Here is a 22231-nt window from a genome sequence, read left to right on the forward strand (position 1 = left end):
TTTCATATTTTCTTTTCAAGATGCTTTCAATTAAGGGATGGGGTGGGGGCGGGGGGAGGAGATGTAAGGAATCTGTCAACTATTTTCTTTTTTTTTTTTTTTTTTGGGGTGGAGAGCAGAAATGATTTTTGGGGAGGATTGGAAGGCTAACGAAATTTCCATTTAGAAGACCTCCATTTTGGAAAAGGAAAAAAAAAAATCCATTAGGAAAAGAGAAATCTGTGCAAAAAGAGGAGCCTTTGCACCTTGGATTACTTTTCTTCAATCCAGAGAAATAAGCAATTTATGTTGAAATCAAGGTGGTATAATATCTTTCAGACCATTAAATTTTGAAGACCAGCAGACTCACAGATCAGAATTGCTAGATATGATGGCTCTTATTTTCTTCTAAAGAATAATCTACGCTAGAAACGCTTTTTGGCTTAAATCTTCCTGTTTTTCTAGTGGGCAGTTATAAATTCAATGGCTGTTGTCACTCAGGAATGATGCTGCGGTGAAGGTGATGGATTATTATAACAGCTAATAATTTAATACTGATCATTAATACATCAAAATGCTATTAACGAAATTACAGTAAAGTAGTATAATTATATTATAAATACTAGAATTAATAGTATTTCTCTGACTTTATAATATATAAGTATTTATTGACTATTTATAAATGCAAAATAGTACAAAAAATTAGTTAGGTATTTTAAATTGTCTTTTAAATTGGTTTTGATTTGATAATTAAATAGGGTGTAAATAATATATATCTCAAGTAAGCATGGATAACTGTGGATCAGTTTGGATTGTGTCATTTCCCCTTTCTCATGCTTGAGGAAGAGGCTCAGCTGGTCTGAGGCTCAGCACTGGAAATGAACCAAATACAAATGCAACCAAGCTAAAACCCAGTGTAATCACATGCTGGCTACAAGTAAAAGCCCTTCTTTGTATGATGATGACCATTGGTAATGCAGCTACTTTTTGAGAAGGAACAGAAATTAAAGCAACTCCATCCTGGTTTATGTTTTCTAACAATAAATTAGGGCATATTGACAAAGCTTGAGCTCATAAATTAGGAACCAAAAATATTTTCACAAAACAACCGAAACTTTGGATGTCTCTGAATGAACAACTCGCCTACTTAACTTTATATTTTGGGGTGTCTAATGTATTGAGATCTTAAAATACTGCTGGACAGTATCACAATTTTTGTAACATGTTTTATGTCTTTTAAAGAAAGGATATTAACAATCTCAACAGTTTTACACGTTTTCACTGACAGTAAGCTATAATGAGCATGTCTGACATACGTCAGAATCTATAAAGGAGAAAAGAAAATAACCTGCTAAAGGGATAATGAAAATGATCCCCACAGGAAAGAGGAAATCCTTATCAAATCACAAGAATGACTTCAGGTACATGGCTTGAGCTTGTGTGGTTTTTCTTCTATCAGAAATCACAAACTTTTTGCAGTGTATAATTCATATTTACTATATATTGTAGCTTCTATTTCTTTACATGCATAAGCAAAAAAAAATTATTTCTGTTTTAATATTTCTGCTTTCTGCTTCTACTTTGGTCCTTTGCAAGTCCCTATAGTGTGAGGCACAGTCAATAAATGTTCTTCTTCATGATACTGCTGATTTTTATATGGCTCTAAAACCTCTCTTTCAATGGCAGAAAATCTGAGCCTATTTCATGGCTCCTCAGATAGAAGCTACACTATATTTTTCATTCTCTTTATTTTTTTTTAATATATCTTTTCCCATTCCATTTGTCTTTCTGAGATGAAATGACCACAACCATATTTTCCAATTTTCACTGAGTTCTGGATTACCAGCCACAGTGATTCTTCGTTTTGAGGGTTTTTTCCTGATTGGTAACAGATATTATAGAGGTTTTTATTATGCAAATATAGGTAGAATTATTTTTTATAACTGTATGCAATTATATTTATTGACAGGGAATTCCATATGTAACTTTATCTTCTAGTTCTCCACTGCAGTTGGGTCCCTCTGTACCATTAACAAACTTTCATTTCACTGCTTTTCTCCTTCTGAATAACCTAAGAAGAACATGTTCTAATAGTTGCCTTTTCAAATCTATTAATAATTTCCCTCTTTATACAAAAAAAAAAAAAAAAAATCATATATTGTCACATTTGGTCTTTGGTTTCTTTTTTTTTTCCAAAAATTTTCATTCTTCATTAGAGTTTCAGTCAATCTACTGCATATGGAGATTGAACTTGCAAGTATATGGTTCAGGATGAAATCTTTATTTGATTTGATTTTAAAACCAGCTTCTGGTGCATCCCACTATTATTCGGAGCACCTTAAGTCTGAGCATGCAGTGTAAATCCCCCTGTTCCTCCAGCCTTCTCATTGTGCTGGGATACTGCTCATAAGGCCTAATAAGGAAATGGGGATTTGTGGGACAAAAATCCCTCTGCTTCCTCTTCTTTTTCATGATCAAATAAACAAACACAGTGTAAGGAAAGAAAGGAGTTGGGATATTTTTATTATTCATTTCACTTTTAATAATCTTTGTCTTGAAAGGCCTGCAGAATGAAGCAGAAGAGAAAATCTTTAGGTGAGCAGTGTCTAGTAAGCTGTAACGTCTCTATAGTTATATGGATTGCATTGATTTTAGCCCTTTAAAGATATTTTTAAAAGCAGAACCGTATGTATGACGTACCTGAGTCAGTCACTTTTAATATACCTGTTTGTCATAGTGTAGGCAGATTTTCTTGAAAAATGAGATTATCTAGTATGCATTGCCCACTTTCACAGGAGCCAATGGGACTTGGGCTATGAATTTCAGTCAAGTACTAATCAATTGCCACCTTTCACTGCTACACAAAGACTGTACTTCTATTTCTGTCTATTAATTTATGGCTGAAAACAAACAGCAAGAGTTCTCCTCAAAGAAAAGGGCGACTACCATGAGAAAAGACAGTACGAGGATATATTTGTGTTTATTTGTACAAAAATCAGCAACAACTACATTAACAACCTGTGTTCACATTTATAACATATAAGTATAACACATACATAGACATGTAAACTTTACCATTAAAATTTATATGAAAAAATTTTGGCTGTTTTGTGATTTCATTCTAAAGACATACTTGTCTACGAAGTACTATGCCTTTTCTGATTTTTAGAATAAAGTTGTAAATATTTTAAAAATAGTTATTAGTTCAAACAGTTTTTAATATTTGATCCTACATTATTAGCTTTTATATACAAAAGAAATTAGGGAAAACGCATCTGGTATTCACTAGATTAATATCTTACAACAAATAATCCTTATATTGGTATTCTAAGACATCAGGGTTTAGCATTGTCTATACCTATGTACTACAAAGGCTGACAAGGTGAGCCTCCACTTCAGTAAAATCCAAAGGGTGCTATATGTCCACTAAATAAGAGAAGGAAGGTTTGTAAATTCTAAAACAGGAGATATTTTAAAATAACTAGCTGAGTGAAGACCTAGAGGCTTATGTTTTATCTCAAATTATTTGTAAACAACATTCTGTCTCAGAGCTTGGTATGGAGTTACTGAAAGAGCTGAATGCAAGCCAGACCAGGAAGACGTGAGATGAGTTTATAGGAAACAGACCCTGTTCACTCAAACTTCCTTAAACAAAGTTTGCTGACTGGGGTCACAGACCAATGAAGATAAAATAATGATAACAAAATAAATATTTCTGCTTGATCTCCATCGCTTACATATGCCTGCTATGTAAAAAATGTAATGAAACAGTCTTTCATCTCTGTGCAAGTCTGTAAGCTAAAGCTTTGGCTTATTTTTTCACAGAAAAGATTTGCATCCCATGTAAAGCATTAGCAAAAACTGAATTCCACTGGCAGGATGGCAAGAGCTGTATTGCCTGGGCTGCCTTCTCTGAAATTCTCCAGCCACTTATACTTAGTAAATTCTCCTGTGTTCTTTGTGACTTTCTCCCTTCCAAAGCTTTTTAATTTATTGCAACATGAAAATTATGCATGGTGCAATGTGTTGTCAGTATGGTGGATCTTGTGGGGGCAACAGTGATGTCACAACCTGGGTCAGTGGTTGTCCTCACCTTTGCCAGGTGGGGACTCCACCAAGGTGTCCTCCTGCATGGTGGTGTCTTATTTATGTCTGCTTTTGCTGTAGCCCTTCCGTTCTAATTGTGTGGCGTTCACTGCCCTGTCTCACATGATGGCTGCTGCTGCTGAATGGTTCTACATTTCTCTCCTTGCCCCTTTCTTCCACTCCTGGAAAAATAAAGTGGTCTCTGCTCCTGTGTCCTGGAAGGCTGAGGAAGGAGATGGAGGACCAGAGAGCCCTGGTTCTGTGCCTTTGCCTCCCTACTCTTGTAACTGGGAGGTTTTCTTGTCCCGTCCTGTGCCCCAGAAGGAGAGCTGGGTCTCTGACAGGTCTGGGTAGTCACAGATACAGACATTTGAGTTAGTCTCCTTTCTCTGCTTTCCATTCTCACTCTAGCTCCACCTCCTGCTGTAGCTTGTGCAGCTTTCATGGGGTGTCAGTCATAGGTATCGGGGCTGTTTTGTTTAAAGATACTTCTTGTAGGCCATCACATTTCCTTGAGGAGGGAAGTGAGAGAAGGTAAAATGTGTATTGAAAAATGTGCGACATGGCCAAACCTGAATGGAATTTCGCAAGATAAAGAAAGGATGTTTCTCTGTCTGAATTTTGAAAGCCTGCTGGAAAGAGTTTAATTTGAGCTTCTCAGAAAAAAATCACAGGAATCCTCCTTGAAGGAATATGTTGGAAAATTTAATTATAGGAGAGCCTACCAGTTCATCTTACGCATCAATTCACTCTGTGCTTTATCAGTTTCAAAATACCTATTAGTTCTGTGAGACTTGATACGAAACTTCCAAAAATAAACAAGCATAAAATCTTGCCATATTTTTCATTTACATTATATTTTACAGTGAAAGACAACAGGCAGGCAGTTATTACAAAATCCATTTAAAATGACATCTTGTTTTGTAAACACCATGAAGCATCACGTAAGGTGCTTGAAGGGGTTTCTGCTGCAGCGTGATCTCCCACTGCTCACTTCCTTTTTGTTTGGTCAGGTATTGCCTACTGGGTCAATATGGCAAATATTCCTCAACTCATATCCAGGATCAAGAAATTTTGTCTAGAAATCTTTATCATTCGTATTTTGTTCAATCTTTTATTCTTCAGAAAGTTGAAAGTACTAAGCAGTACTAAACTACTGCCATTGAAAATTAAAAGCAAAATATAAGTCTGAATTATGGGAGCAGCTGAGTGGACTGTATCGTATTGACAGACGCTTTTATCAGAAGAAAAGTCCTTTTCACTCTGCAAAACATCTCAACAGACTGCTAAGCAGTCATCTGCCTGCCTTAAAAATCTGGAAAAATCAGATACAAAGATTTCTAGTTGTGGGATGGTAATGATGGAAAGGGTGAAAGAAGGACATCTCTTCCCTTGTGAACAGTACAAATGGACTTGAGAAGGGCATTTCTCAGAGGACAAAAGATACTGCATGTCAAGAAAAATATAAGCAGCAACAGCAGAAAAGCAGTGATCAAGACAAGAACGCTTTCTTCTGCAAAGTGGCGGTGCACATTGTTATCTGGCAGAGAAAGGAGCACAGTTATGAATCTCATTCAGAGATCTGGAGTTGTGAAGCCTCCAAAGCACAACTTATGCGCCTGCATATGAGTGCAAAGGAAATAGGCTATTCTTAATACAGACATAGAAGAGAGAAAAAATTTCCTTGTCAGCCTGTAACTGTCAAGCAATTATAGCAGGAAAAGCACTTCTAAGCTAAACTGTGTCAGACAGTGCAGACTTTGAGGAGTGGAGGGGCAGCAGGAGAAAAGTAGGCTTCCACCAAACTATGGGCTCCTTCATGTGCCATGGGAAATGAGGGGATTTCAGGGACTGGTAGCTGAAGCTGTCTGGAGAGGGGGTATATGTAAGGTAATATTTTTATATTCAGTGCTAATGTAAACTTGTATTTTAGAGAACAATGAAAGTGCCCTTGTCATGTATTTATTTGTCTTCCATTTCAAGCAAAGTATTTGATGTTCCCCTGTTTAATAATTTTTTCTGCAGTCTATGAGGCAGCCAAAACCAGTGATAGCACAAGTAAAACAGAAGGGTTCCTAAAGTAAAATTTATTTGTTTTTCATCTCCCATGAAATATAACTCTCCACATCCAAAAAATGAAAAACAGTGAGGGATCTGTTCTCCTCTTTCTGCACACGTGTAACTCCATTTAGCAGCAGCAAGACTAACACACACCCATTAACTCTTTGAATGCCTGCCTTCTGCACATTAAGAGCAGCCTAAATCTTAGGCAATGGGTGCACGTACGTCATTAGAAGTTGCACTTTTTAGTATTTTACACGTCACATTACTGGTGTCTTCTCTTCATTTTTGTCAGAAATTCCCCTATATGTTTGTAGCAACCATCTGTAATTTTCTGTAACGTAGACGAAGCTACTATTCTAGTAGGGGAAGAGAGAGGGAACCTAGGTGCAACTCCAAGCAATGTTAATGGAGGGCAGTAGAAATCATTCAGCCCCTTTTAGTAAACCTGCCTCTTTTCAGTGTAAAGATAATTTAATTGCTTCTGAAGAGGTTCAAGGTCCATCAAGAAAAGGTGCAGCAGAAGTTAAAAGTATTATCATTATTGATTTGCACTCTGTGGTAATTTTGGACCACGCACACTTAGAAATAGTGGGAGAATATAAATATGAAATGAAGTCAGAATAAGAATGCAAATGAGCTGCAAATTTATACAATCATTTGACTTTATGTTTTAATATTTAGGCTTGCTCTCATATGGATTCACTGTCCCTGGAGTTGTTCAAAAGATGTACAGATGTGGTGCTTAGGGACACGGTTTAGTGGTGGGCTTGCTAGTGTTAGGATAATGGTTGGACCTGATGTTCCTAAAGGTCTTTTCCAACAAAAATGATTGTATGATTCCACGATTTGACCAGGAGAGAAAAGAGAAAGTTGTATTAACCTCTTACTACCAAATTTTGCCTCTGAAAGCAGATAATTTTTTTTTGGCCTGGCTCTGTGCGTTATTTTCCGTTTTCCTCAGCCTCCCACACGCTAATGACTTGTGCATGGAATTCTCGTACCCTATGAATATATTTTCTTTCTAAGCACAGTCTCCACAGAGGTGGAAAATGTGAATGTGAAATGAAGCTTGCCATCCTCAAAGAAGGCTAAAGATCTAGGAGTGTGTACAACTCTATACTGAAAGTCAGTTTGTCAGGACTTAATTTACAGACGTTCTGTTGCACAGGCATAATTCTGCATTTCTTTCAAGATGAATACTTTTATACCTTCAGGCATGTGATTTGTCAAGGCAGCTTTGTGGCCTGGTGGGCAATCAGAATTTGCCTTAGTGGACTGAAATGACCCAGAACAAACTTGGTGCTTAATCTTCTTTATTGCTGAAATCAATAAGCAGATCCATGCTAAGTGCTGACAGTTGTTATGTAGGGAGTGAAAAGTAGAAGTGTCTGTTCCTTTAACTTCTAATGTTTTACAGGCCAGAAGTTTTGTTTCGTTATTTGACAAAGAACTTGTTAATTTTGTTTTATAATGCATAAATTAATATGAGGTATTTTCTTTGTGCTAATTTGCACATGCGGTGTGACAAGATTAATGTATCTATTTCAAATGCTATCTTCCAGAAGGCCCAATATAGCAGTCAATGAAAAATACCCACCTAGAGAATCAAGTGGGGACAGTGGGCTCTGGCAGAGCCCGACAGTTCAGGTGAGTGGCCAGTTATGGCTGTCCATGCTGGGTCACAAGCTGTGCTTCTGAAGAGCCCCACCCTAAATAAGGGTTTCTTCCTTCCCCTGCATTAGTAGATCCTGAATATATTAATCAAGGGTGTTTTCTTTTCAGGTTTTATAGTGTATTTGAGGTAAGGATTATGCCAAAAGCTTAAGTTAGTTTTCCTAGGATTGTATTTTTTTATTACCAGAAAACACCTGACTTTCCCTACAGTTTCATGTAACACTTGTAATTACAACTTGTCCTGAGGAGAGTGAAACAATAACAATAAAAATGAAAGCCACCGAATGGGCCAAAGCTACTCATAAGACAAGTGGTTTATAACTCTGGTAAATTTGGAATAACCCTCAAGTTCTGTTCTACCTCTTTGGAAAACAGCCTGAATTCTGTACTCCATGGGTATCTCTGGATGAGGAAGAAATGCAAAGCAATTTTGTGTGCAAAGCAACTGTGAGACATAATGCCATTTATACCCACGGAAGTTTATATCTTGTGACAGACATAGTGAAGAGAGACTTACTGTCAAATTTTGGCTCTGGAGCTGCTTGCCTATTCATACACTTATTTCTACCATTTTTGTTTACTTGATACTGGAGAGTAATCAGAAAAAGAGTTATACTGAATTATGAGTGCTGTCAAGTTTTGTATGAAAAGTATTAAAACTTTAAACAAAACAGTCTTCTAAATTCCTATCCTTCTGGTCCCGCAGTCTTATCTTGCTTTTACACTTTTGTTTAAACTATTTCTTCCCTTTTTTTTTTTATTTGGAGTTGATTCAATAACCAAGTCTTTTTTTCATTTCTTGCAGATGTTAAAATGATGAAACCCTCTATCCCTCTGGAGCAGTTCACAGCAGCCATGACATCTCCTCTGGTCCTCTGTGGAAGGTATGTTGCAGCCTGCTGCTGAACTGTTATGACATGTCTCTAGCAATCAGAAAGAAAAGCTGGGAAGAGCATGTGACCCAGTGGATGGGATTTGCTTTGGAACCTGTGGAGTATAATACAGCATGTCGTCACGGACTTGTAGCCGATAACTTGCAGACAAGTATGGAAAAAGATGAGGTTTTGAGCGTGGACCGGAAAGAAAAATGCGCTTCGTTTCCAGAGTGCTGTTATAGTGGAGAGTTGGTTGGCATCCCTGTAAAGCAGCTGGGAAATATTTCCAAAGAGGTGGATGAAAATGATAACCATGAGGATGAGGAGCATTTTCTTGAGGCTAGTACAGAAACTCTGGTCCATGTGTCTGATGACGATGATGACTATTTAACACTCAACCTGGATAGTGTTAATTACCCCATAGCTGCTGTAGGAAGTGAACCAAAAGATGAAGAGAAGAGTTTAAATGGAGCAGGCTCCTTAACACAGATGGTACCAATAACAGAGGGTAACAAGGAAGATAAAGCACCTGGAATAATTGGAGATGTATGTAAGAAACCTGACTGTGATATAGTTCCTAAACAGGAGATGGATGAAGATGATGTTTGTGGCAGTAATGTTAAAAGCCCAGAGCTTTGTAATTATGAAGGCTTAAGTGAAGTAGTGAATGTAGAGAAAGAAAATTGTTCTAATTCTCCAACTATGAAAGAAATTATTATGCCTGGGAAGCAGCTGCTTCATACTGCTGTAATTGCACAACAGCGCCGGAAATCTGATGCTTTTAAAGATGGGCTTGGAAAGTCTGAATGTAATGTGGTAGAGAGAGGGATTTCTTCTGAATCATACGCCAGCAGTGATAGACAGCTATGTTCAGAAGTGGAATCCAGCAACTGCCTTATGCAATCTTCTCCTTGCTCTCGCGTTCCTGCAGTGGAAAATGGTCTGGATGAAAGTGGTTTTACAGAACCTCAAGTGGCCCCTGAGAATAAATGCCTTTCAAATGTCAGTTCAGCAGAAGACATTCGGTGTTTATATGTAAGGAATCATTTGACCACACAGGAATATTCAGACAGTCAAGTGAAACTGCGCAAAAGAAAGGTAGGATGCTCATAAACTGCAGATTTTTCTAGTTTCTTCCCCCAATTTCTTATGAAGGTGATTCCATCACAAATTGATTGGCGATAAAATGTGGTTTTCAGCCTTCTTTCATTAATTTGTCAGATTTTTCTTCAAATGATTTCAAGAAAAATGTGTGTATACAACAACTGAGTTTCAAGAGCTCTTTTTAAGGTCTGAAAATGGCCAAACTGTAATTTGAAAGGTACCTTATCTTCGCTTTACTCCATATATAAAATTATATATATATATATATTGTTCAAAGCTAAATAAATGTCTTCTATAGGTTTGGTTTATTTTAGTTTTTCTGCTGCTCTCAAGTATTGCTATCTGTTTCCTCTTAGGAAACAGATCGTGTCCAGGATTTGAAAGCCTTACTGAAAAAAAGAGAACAGGGAAAAAGAGCAACAAAATTTTGAAAGGGAAAAAAGGAGTAGAAACACTTTACAGGAGTTCTTCAGTTTTCAGCTCAGCACTATGAGCTTATGTTCTTGCAAAAAGAAGCATTACTGAGTTTGAAACAATGTTTTGTAATTTTAAAGCAACCACAGAGTTTCACTGTCCACACAGAGTAAGGAAGAGTATCATTACAAAACTTGAACAGACAGATTCCCAGCAATAAAAATCCCATTGGCTTTAATGGAAGGAGATGTGCTGAACTGTAGCACTACAGAATTCATCTTAGTCTGGCTTTCCCAGCTATGCTGCTTATTCTTGCTATTAACCAATTTATAGTTGTTTACTTCTCTCTGCCTTTTTACATTTGACATCATCCAACTTCTTTTGTCTGTTTTTTCTGTAAATCTGGTTTCTGTTAATTGTGTGGGTTTTTTTCTGTCAGCTGTAGTGCCTCAGTAGCTGTTTCACTAAAGCACGAATTCACACATCTAAAGTACTATATACCAACACAGCATCCTGAGCTGCTGGCCATTACTCCCTTGTGTAGGCCACTTAGTATTACCAACACTCAGTTGATCTGGTTACAAGCTGTAAGTAACTTTTGCAAAAGGTTTCAGAAACCTTCAAAGTCAGTCTTCCTTTGGTAGTTCATGCAATCACAGTCAATGTGATAACTGTTTAACAGATCTTGCAGTAAGTATGGCTCTGAGTTACAGCTAAAAACCCAGAAACCTGACTAGAAGTACCAGAAATGCTGAACTTACCCATCTGTAGAAAAACTGTTCAAGTTTAAAAAAAACCCAAACAAATAAATTAACTCATATTTGAGAACTAATTGACTATTATAATCATATTCTCAGCTGCTCTATTTTAGAATATAATTTTCTTTTTCTAAGCATGGTTTCTAGTATTGTGTGTACATTTCATATTGATAGCAAGATGTACCATTCTATATTTTTTTAACAACTTTGATCCTGCTAGTTTTACATATATCTCCTTGTAACTTATTTTGAGGTCATATACTCATTTTTTAAATGTACACTTATGAGAACTATATTTGAGAATATATTTGTGATTTGTGTTTGTGCCATTATACATTTAAAAAGACAGAATATAAAAATTCCAGTGAGACTAATGGTGAGAAAAACTAAGAATGGACATGAGCATAGAAAGGAGCAAAACCACAAGTTGCTTCAAGGAAGGTTGGGAGTTATGTGGCTGGAGTAACTGCGAAGGTGTGCACACTGTAAAAGGGGATGGAGTCTGTAAATCTGAAGGAGCGACCTCTTACCATTTTGGTTGAAGAAGTCTTTACCAACAACCGTAAAATATTAGGCAGAGAGTTGCTTGCAGGACGCTTCTACAAACAATGTTCCTGCGTGCACAATTTTATCACTTATACATATATATATCATGCACTATTTTACAAAAATCTGTCTGTGTTGGTCATAATCTGTAACGAAAAATGTGCCTATGTTTACAAACTTTCCCTGAAAGCCACTTTTATAATTTTAACAAAACATTAGAAAAACAACAGACTTGAAATTGAATCCATCCATAAAAGCCAAGTACTTGCTTTGCAGTGACAGGAAGACTTAAGGGGTTGGGAATGGTATATAAAACCTTTTCTCTCGAGGTCAGCAGTTCAAACAGTGTAGTCAAGGCCTAAAACACACCACTGTCTGATTAATGCTCAGTGTCAATTATAGTTGCACATAAATATGTGCTCATAAAGGTCAGAATATGGGAAAAGGCACATGCAGATGAATTGCTAAAGATACTGGCGCACCCAAACCTCGAGGTGGCACCTTGGGGTATCATAGAAACAACCTGAACTTCAGGTACTGCCATGACAGCTAAACTCTTAGGACCTTCGAGTGACATTGCTCTGCTCTACCCGGTACTGAATTCTTCCAAAAACCTGTTCCTCATTAACGTACTTTAAACTGCTTTTAATTGTGGCAGTAGAGCATGACCTCCCCTCTTATCAACTGTCTTCAGACTGAAGCTGAGGTGAGACAATGTGGATCTGTTGTACTTGCTCTGAAGATGAATGCAAGTTCGAGGGCTTGAGGACTTAAAGTTTAGCATCTTTGACCAGCACTAGCTAAATTTCAGTAAATTGCCTTAGTCATGATGGATGTACTGACACTGAAGATGCTTTTTGCAAATAGTTCCAGGTGTTACAGTGTTCTTTGCTCCCTCAAGTCACCTGGGTTCTGATGGTTGATGCACAGCATCCATTTTTCCTCTGCTTTCCCAGAAAGAATTTCTAAAGCTTGGAAATAAGAAGTGCCTGAATTTAATTGTGAGAAGTTAATGATATTAAGTCTAATTGAAATATCCTACAGTAATCAAGCTTTCCTGGCTTTGTGTTGACTGATAATCAATTCAGTTTATCCTCAACATGAAGTTTATGGTTATTAATGGGTCAGAGTATCAGAAGCATAAATGGATTCCCTATATGTGGCTACAGTAACTAGACCCTCCTGTATGCTTTCCTGGGCTAAATAAATTTTAGATTTTAAAATAGTCACTTTGCTTGAGAATTGTACATTCTGAATTTCCAAAGACTGGAATAATCTTTAGAACTAATGAGCAAGCTGTAATGCTTGGGGCATCCCAACAGCTTGTGTGTATGTTCAATGTATAATGCAATACAGCTTTTAAGAACAATATCATACAAAACCAGAAGACTATTGATTATTAACAGAATACCAACAAAAGGAGAATATTTAATTATTATACGTTGATTTTAAAATGTGAATAAATGGCCACTACCTTGTAAAGGATCTTGCAAAATTTTGCATATGCCTCGTTTTATGCTTTCTCCAAGCTGCTCATCTCATCAAGCTTAGGGATAGCCAGAACAATCCCTGCAGGGAGGTATTAAATAGGTGCACAGATGCACCAGAACTCTAACACACTAATTTAAATTCTCTTTTAAACACGAAAAAAGCTACTTCATTCAACATAAGCCTCAAACCACCATCATCAAAAAGGTGGTTTGAGGCATACAGTTTCACAATAAGTTCTCACCACTCTCTTCCTGAACAAAATCAAAGCTGAGGTGTTGGAACCTATATTAATCAGTATTTTGTAAATGCAGTTTTTTAAACAAGGATAAGGCAGCTCTTTTACATGATGAATCAGTAAAGGAGTAGAAAGTCATCATTGCGAAGTTTGACTCTGAATAGTTTGAGTAAAAATCCATGAAATTTAAAAAAAAAAAAAATGAAACAGCAATGAATTCCACTTACAAAAGAAATTTTGACTTGTTCCCTATATTTCATTGTTCTCTCCCCCCGTCTTAGATTTTATGCCTAGAGATTGTTCCATAGAAAAGGGGAGAAAACAGCCAGACAACCAGCTGTGACTGTTCATTTCTCTCCCCCATGGGGTAATGTTACATCACCTATTATTTTTAATAAAATGCAAAGTGACTCGACTGTGGAGAAAAAAAGAACATATATGACAAGTAGAGCTCAAATCATAATATAACTGCATTTAAGGAAAGAAGGAGATGAAGCATTGGAAAGGGTTCTGCATGCAAAAAGATAGAATTACTGTTAATAGGCTTTTTAATAAGGTTCAGGAAGTTGTAGTTAACATCTAAAACCAAAATTCAGTCCATAAACTATCTTAGCAAGATAGTAGCAGAAGACTGGAGTGGGAGGTAGGGAATCTGTGAAAAGATAAACAGATTTTTCACTGAATATACACAGACATATAAGAAATGTATTCTGATTTGATCCAGAGTAAATGCAGGAAATGTTCCTCACCTATTTGGGCTGCTTTGATACAATGTAGTTTAATATCTGAATGTCAGAAGAAAAAGAATTAAATGAACAGTTACATGTCAAAATTGTTAGTTACCTATTCAATTAGTTCTTATTTTGGATAAGATGTATACATGTGCGTGCCTTTATGCCTGCAGTTAAAAACAGTTTACTGAAAATCTGTCATTCATTGAAACAATCGAAATACTTTTCTATCTCCTATGTTTTATGTTCCAGATTGTAATGATATAAGAAAACAAAAATTTGCTGCTCTGAAAGCACTCCTTTCCTCACGCATCTCAAAATAATGTTCCTTTGCAATGCTTAATCTTGTTGTCCTTTTCAGTAACCTGTGGAAGAAACAGGTTGTAGAACAGCTCAGGCACTGGAGAGAGCCACAGTAATTTTTTGAGAAGTCCGTAGAAAGAGCTTTGGAGTAAATCTTCAAAAAATAAACTCTCTTGGACTTATAAATCAAGTTCAAAATAGTTCAGATGATAAACTTTGGATCAGCATTTGAATTTCTAGTTGCTTACCTAAATTAAGTACTAATTCTGAAAATTTTGGCATTTTCTTCTAATATGAAACTTCTGGTTTGCTGTGGATAGTTTTGATTAAAAGTATTAATAAATTCTGGATGATTAGAGGTGATAAAGTACTGGCAAATTTACTGCACGCAGTGCAATGAAATAAGACATCTATACGTAATGGTTGATTTCGGGAAATGTAATTGGTGTATTGTGGCTGGTGATTTGACGTTTGTTGGGTCAGCTGTATTCCTTCCAAAGTGTAGCCTAGAATACCACTTCAGGAAGGGCTAACTGGAATATCAAACTAATTAGAGTATATGTGATGAATTTGCATCAGTTTCTCTTCACAGTTAATCTTGGACTGCATTTCAGTCTCATTAAATCATTTTGCTTATGTGTCACTGAAAAAGGAATGAAGGAAACAAAGGTTTCGGTATACAAGTTCCTCGTCTCTCTTTTACGGACTTTTGTTTTTAATATTTATTACTTGCAATTCTTCATGGTGGTCTGCTTAGAAGAGTTCCAGTTTCAAACAGCTGATGTTATCTCAAAGTCATTCCTGCAAGGTTAAAAAGTATAACAATCCAGGCTATTTCCTAATGCTCACTGTTATTGCTACTATTTTAATCCAGATTTCTAGATTAAATGCTGTCCAATTTGCAAAGTATATTTAAGGACACAGCTAATGTCAACATGACAGCAGCAGTCAGTGTCAGTGAGATGTAAATTAATTTAATAAAAAGATTGTCAGAAGGACGCTAGTAAATGTAGAAAGAAACCTGGCGAGAAGGTTACCTGGGGTGACACAGGACTTTGTAATAGTGCCTTTCCCCATGCAAAAGCTGTGAGTTTTTAAAGCATGGTTTTGCATTTTCTGTACTGTTGCAATAAAGTTTGTTTCATTATTTCAGCAATTATAGCTATACTAATGTGAGAAAAAAAAAATTGATTAGTTGAATTTGGGCCTTTCCATCCATATTTGCTACTTGAGTATTACACATGCTTGTGAGATGTGAAGGCTTACTCTCTTCCATTACAATCTGTAATAAATTCTGTTTTACAAGGCTAACACTATGCTTTTTATGGTGAGTTAGAAAGTTAAGTTCTTCCAGGAGCTTCTGCTTGTATCACCCTGTAAACTGACTACACAGGAAGCCTATGGAGCCTTGCCTGCTGGCATAGTCCTCCCACTAATGTACCTGGGAGAGGTAGTAGGAAATATTCCCAAAAAATCATAAGAGCTACCTATTTTACTGAAATGCTTTCCTTAAACTTTTTTCCCTGCCATCTCTACTATTCACGTTGCATAATCCTTTTCAACTGAACACTCATTTGTCAGCATTAGAGTCTTATTTAAAAAGTAGTGTGAGCTTGTTGTGAACAATAGTATCCAACACTTTAGATATTTTTATTTTATTGCTGTTAAAATACTAGAGACTGAGTTTCCAGACCTGTCACAAGTATGTCTTTCTGAAGTCTTAATCTCCCCTTACCTCAGTGCTGTCTTTGTTGAATGGGGATAATTTAATGATTAATTATTTTTTCATAACAATTTTTAATATCACTTTTAAGACCCGTAAAGTGTATTTTTTAATAGAAACTGGATTAGTAGAGATCCAGTCTAAACTATTACTACATAAGTAGTAATATGTAGGCATATATAGGCTTTTCAGTGATGAACACTTGTTAGCGTTGCATTGTAAAAATAACTCAGGTCAGCATAGGAAAGACAACCACAGAAGACAAAGTACAAATAAAAACCACAGGAATGTACAGGAAAATTTAATTAAAAATGGAAAAGTACATTTTGCTGTATCACAATTTTGTCACAGGAAGTTGAAATTACCTTTTTCTGATATTCGGTCAGCAAATATGTGTCAGCCAGAGGAGGATGACAGCTCTAAAAGTTGGTGATTTTCAAAACCTGTTATCTTTAATTGCACCTTTGCAAATTACAATGTGTAAATGCATTTATTTCCCATAATTTATGTTTTCCCATCGAGTATTTTAAAGATAATAATCTTGCAAATATTCTAGTAGAGCAATCCAACAACCAGGAAAAGAATCTGCATTCTCAGATTATAATGACCATTAGAAATTCTGAAAATGTGGACAACAATAAATGTTGTTTGGATGGTTGTAGGAGACCAAGGCTTCACTGCTTAAATACAGACATTAAAACAGCATTAACGGATGTCAGTGGAACTACTTTTCTTAGAGTACGTTTAAGTGCCTTTCTGAACTAGGGTGTTATAGTAATTTGTAAGCTTAGACTACAGAAGTTAGTTACTATAGAAGCACTCTTACAGAAAAATTACTTTCAAATCCTATGGTTCTCCAACTGTATTTCCTCTACAATTCAGACCTCAACTTATGCCAGAATACCTTCGTTTTCGTATACAGAGATGAATAATATAATCGTGACATGCAGGAAATGCTTTTTCTTAGTTTTGTGAAGGACAACAACAAATGCAAATGTCGGAAATCTGTTAATCTCTTTTTCAATACGAACATTCAAAAAGCATAGATCTATTTTATCGTGTATGGAATTTGGATCTGCTTTTGTTCCATTTCTGCATCTCTTGTCATTTTTCAGACTTTCTACACGGTTTAGAAAGAGCATGGATCTGTTTTTCCAAACTCATAATGTGAATATGAACACCATCAAAAGTTGATGTGAGATACTAAGTCACAACAGCTTTTTGAAAAGGTTAATTGTTACCCACATCTCAGAGCTGCAGTCTGTAGTATTAGTACAGTGGGCAACTACTACTGAGATCCACAGTTGCTTCACCACAAAGAATTTGCTGTATTTGCACATTACTGTTAAATGGTCATAATTTTGAAGGCATTGGGAAGAATCTGGCAAGAGCTGCAAGTAAAGCAAAACACATAGTATCGTTTCTTTAGAAAAACTGAAATCTTCTTGGCTGTAATGAATATTTGTTTCTCTTCTGCGCTGAATACTTGCTTTCTAAATTTGCCATTTGATAATGAAGATGCGGTTCAAAAATATAAATGGACTAAAACATTTGGATCTAAGAGGTTTTTTTAAATTACACATATTATCCATAGTAATTAGTAACAAGTGGTGGTCATGAAGGACTCCTATTTCTGTAGTTATGTGGTCATGAATTTTCTGTGTTGCCCTCACAAAATTATGTGTCATAAATATTATCTCCATCTGGGAAGCTAAAGAATGCTTTCCCACAGACTTCCTTTGTGTTTGGACTGAAGTATGATGTATTTCAAACAATCTGAAAAGTATTTAAAACAATCTCAGAACAGAATGGGATGATTGCCAAGCCATTACAGTATAAACTTTATGCAAATTTTACTTTGACACATTTTTGTGACAGTATTCAGCAATAAATTTTAAAGGCTGCCAGCATTGTCTAGACTGCAAACCAAGACACTGTTGCACATCAAGTTATGCATTAGTTGGAGTTGAGCTACCTAAAATGGTCATGAAAGTATTTGTATTTATACATGGTTCACAGTCATGCACTATAGTTTCACCAAAGTGACATTACACACTTCCAGGAACGAATGTAAAGAGCTTTAGTTTCATGCAGAGATTTCTAATTTTGTCCAGGTTTGCAATAATTGGCTGGCGGAAAACTTTTTAAACTTTTTTTCCTTTGTTTTTAAAATGAATGTTTAAAAAGTTCTGACAGGTAAGGGACAATTACTTGCTGTTTGTGGTCCATAAATTCTCAGTTGTAGATGATGTTAAATGGACCAAGGACCACTTCCTAAAATGACACGAGATTTGTAATTAGCACCACATTTTTTATGGAAGCTATCTTGGAAGAAATGAATGGACATAGTACACAAAACCCAAATTTAACAGTTTAGCAAATGGGAAGCAGAATTAAAGCACTTGGGCAAAACCTTCTGGATTACATGACGTCACTGTCCACAACACACTTTTCATTTGGTTAAAGAAAAGTCTAAAAAAAAGGACTTTGCTTCCTAGAACTGTTCATCTGGCATGAAGTTCACACCTAATTTATAGTTGTCACAAGCATCAAGTTCACTTTGAATTAAGAATCAAGTGAAAATGGAGAGATCTGGAGGCACACAGAGATACAGCTTCCGTCAAAACCCAGTAAATACAGCAGTAACCTGGCAAGTCAGTATTAGAGCACCTCTGCCTACATTAGAGAGACTTTGAAGCTATAGCTATGGCAGAGCACCTTTTTCAGTACAACCCTCTACTGCAGACACGACCTGTGTTAAAAACAAAAGCTTTTCTGCTACTGGTGCTGTCTGAAAAGCAGGCACAGAAGAGCAGCCCACCCTGGCCACCTCTGGGAGCTGAGGCTTTAAAGCAGTGAGGTCTTTGCCACTGCGATCACGGAGTGTTTGGCTGTGGTAGCACAGTGCTGGGTCAGTCCACAGGTGTCTGACCAATTCCCATGCAGTAGTTAAAAGCAAACAAGGAAAGAGAACTCCCGCAGGGGCTTAACTGCAGCAGGGCGGGAGCCATCTGCTAAGTGTTTTCCAGGCTTTTTTTTTTGTTTGTGATGTTCTGTTTTGGGTTTTTTCTTGCTTCCCCTCATGGTAGTACATACAATCGAAACACCTGAAAATGTGTTGCTTATGCTTATGTCCTTCGACTGCTCTCTCTTAATGGCAACAGAGGAGTTTTGTGAAGACAAGGGAGTCTATGTCATAGACAGTGTGTATTGAATATGGCCTTACAAAATGAAACAATACTGTTTCTGCTGCCAAAAACTATTCCAGGCTCCAGAGGATATGGCCTAAAATGGTTATGAATTCAAATTTGGAGGGATATTCTTCCTCCTATGAAAAAAATCCAGGCAGTCATACAGCTTCTCTCTATATGTGTGTGAGTGTCTGTGTGCACTGGGGTAAACGTATGGTAAATGTAAACCAGATCCTTGCTTTCCTTCATAACTCTGTCACAGCTGACATCTAATGCTTTTACAACAATGGAACATAAGGAACTTGGCTTATGCATAGTGCGTTAATGAAAAATTGTCTCACTGTAACATGAGGATGTCCTTCAATAATGTGACATATTACAGCAATAACTTTCATATCTTAAGTTTCACATTGTTTTTGCAGTCTCACCTTACATGAGTTAGAATAGCAAATGCAATATGTAAAATATTTATGTTAAATTGAAGTTTATTTATCCTTTCCTGTAAGATGCCTCCTTCTTAAACATTTTGCACACATCAGATTCAACTAAACAAAGGTTTCTCTTTGGATAACCTGAGTGTCTTACTCATTTGGACAGTTTTGGTTTAACATAAAAAGCATCATCTAATATAACCATTCAAAAAAAAATCTTTAAGGAGCTGATTCTGTTCTTGTACTACATGTTTTAATCTCTTGGGTGATATCCTTAATCTTCTTAAAAAAGGTGGTTTGCAAACACTAATAATCATTGATATGTGATTCATGGATGTTTAGTATGAAGGCAAGAAACACGTGAAAAAGATCAGCAGTGCTAAAGCTTGTGGCTTGTGTTGCATGTAATTTTAGGTTCAAACTGTTTTAAAAGCTGACATCTTTAGTGCATTGAAAATGAAAAAACATAGCCACGAGCAAAAATTTGGGAATGTAAACTAAACTGCTTTCTTACATCTAGATTTTCTGAAACACTATGCTTTTCCTCTGACAAATGCCACACTGTATTTAACTCTCACAAATTTAGTAGTGACTGTATGCGTACGTCACACCTCACTACATCCACTGAATTTAGTCCAGCATGGTAAACTTACCTGTTTACAAATGTTCTCTACTACTTGATAGATGATAAGACAACGTGGTAGATGAGCACTGTCTTGTTTAGGCTTTACACATACAGGAAATAAAATAGCCAGAGAGTGAATAAGAGAAGAAATAGGTCAAAAAAAACCCAGGGATATTGAGAGATGGTCTTATGGGTGGGTTAAGACTGGAAAATAAGTAGGTGAAAATTAATCGATTTTCCGTGTTAAATGATCATTTAACTCTTCATTGCACAAAGCTTTCTCAGCTCACAAAAACAACTCCCTGTTGATCAGTATGTCTGTTTCCAGGCCTTCCTCAAGACTGTTAGTAACAGAGTCAAAGATAATCTGGGGAGAAGTTATTTCAAATCTGTACCCTGATTAATATACTGCAGAACTTGTAATTTAGCACATTTCACAAACATTTTATTAAGCTTTCAATAAAGTCGTATTGTAATTCTTACTGTAGGTTCTTTTGCAATATGTGTTTTGTAGCAATTGATCATGATTTTGAAGACTGAAACCTATGAACAGTTATGACTGTGGGGAAATCATCTTTAATCAGATTCAGAAGAAATACATATATTCCCGAATTTCACTCTCTTGGGAATAGTAACAGAAGCCTTTAGATTAGAATATCAGTTAATTTTTTTTTTCCTAGGTCATCCACACTCTGTCAGACAAAAATTATCCTTCCTCATCCTATCCATACTCATCTAGTCAGCATGTTAAGATCACAAATTCTTCCCCTTCACTCCTGCCTTCTCAGAAATGCTTTGATCTTTTTTTTCCCTCCTTATTTCATGTACTAAGCTCAGTGTGGCAGTATTAAACTTTCTAGTCTTTTGGAGCTTATGTGTATACAAGGGAATTCTCAGTGACATGAGAATGCTGTGTATTTTTCTCCTCGCAAGTATCATCATTTCATAGGGTTTGATTTCAGGCTCAAGGCAGTAGCCAAACAGAGCTGTACAGTCACATAAACAGATTAGGAAGGGAATATGAAGTTATTAGAGAAAAGGGTGAGCAACTTCCACAACTCCGATTCCACCTTGGTATGAAGGGGAGAGCTGTCCCAGACACCCTCAAGAGCTAGTTTTGTAGTAGTGATAACAGTACCTGGTCCCCTTGCCCAGCATTTGTTTCTATAGTTGCTTAAAATCTCTATTCAAATCTGTTTATGAGACTGACAAAAACTTAACTATTCTGTGCCTTTTTCACAGCTTCCTTAGCAGATACAGTCTGCAGCGACTTGGCCCCTGATTCTGGGCACTCTCTCTCTCCTTTCCATTACACTTCGTTCACTGAGGACAAGCTCTCTTGTGCCACCAGCATCGCCTCATGAAGCATAATTATGACAGCTTAAATGTCAGCAGTTAGTCATTGATGATTGTCTTAGGGTTTAAATAGAAATCTCTTATTTTCTAGCCACTGCATTCAGAGGGAGTGTTTCCCAGCAGCAAAGCATAACTGAGAAGCTTTGATCTTTGCTTTGAAACTTCTTTTAAAGTGTAAAGAAAACTCATCTATGCTGAGAATCACATTAGAGGCTATTTCTGGAGTTAGACTAGGATTCTGAAGGTGAAAGGACACTTCTCCAGCTCTCTCAACAAGTCCCTGGGAAAGTTAAAAATAAGTCTTGCTGAAAAAATTTGGCACTTGTTATTTGAGAAAATTTCTTTATTCCAGGAACTGTCTCATGTAGCAGAAATTTATTTACCATCTGTGTAGACTTGAAAAAGTTTCCATCTTACCAGATATACAACTGAAATAGCAACAGATTTTCCGTCCCTATGCTTTCCACCGACCTGTTTTAAGAGAGTGCCATTGTAAAAAAACTTACAAAATTTGTGTGTTCTCCAAAGGGGGGGCAGGGGAGTAGCTCAATTATAGCCCATCTATCAAACTTTGAAGTTCTGGTTGTGACCTCTAATGATGTCAGCTTGCTAAAGAATGTCACTTGGAAGAGGGAAAGGAGTTTA

The 22231-nt window shown here is 36.6% G+C and overlaps 1 protein-coding gene across 2 annotated transcripts in view; it reads left to right on the forward strand.

The window, feature by feature from the left end:
• Window positions 1-8720: 8720 nt before the first annotated feature.
• Window positions 8721-22231, forward strand: part of DLC1 (DLC1 Rho GTPase activating protein) — a 218076-nt gene continuing 204565 nt past the window's right edge. The window contains exons 1-2 of one of the 2 annotated variants that reach the window (XM_086464538.1): window positions 8721-9781; window positions 12185-12206. In XM_086464538.1, coding sequence (XP_086320664.1) covers window positions 8721-9781; window positions 12185-12206 — 1083 coding nt within the window. The remainder of the gene's footprint in view (window positions 9782-12184; window positions 12207-22231) is intronic. The other variant, XM_086464539.1, reaches the window with a different exon arrangement.

Source organism: Leptosomus discolor, chromosome 4 (genome assembly GCF_034619465.1).
Source record: "Leptosomus discolor isolate bLepDis1 chromosome 4, bLepDis1.hap2, whole genome shotgun sequence".
NCBI classification, from domain to species: Eukaryota; Metazoa; Chordata; class Aves; order Leptosomiformes; family Leptosomidae; genus Leptosomus; species Leptosomus discolor.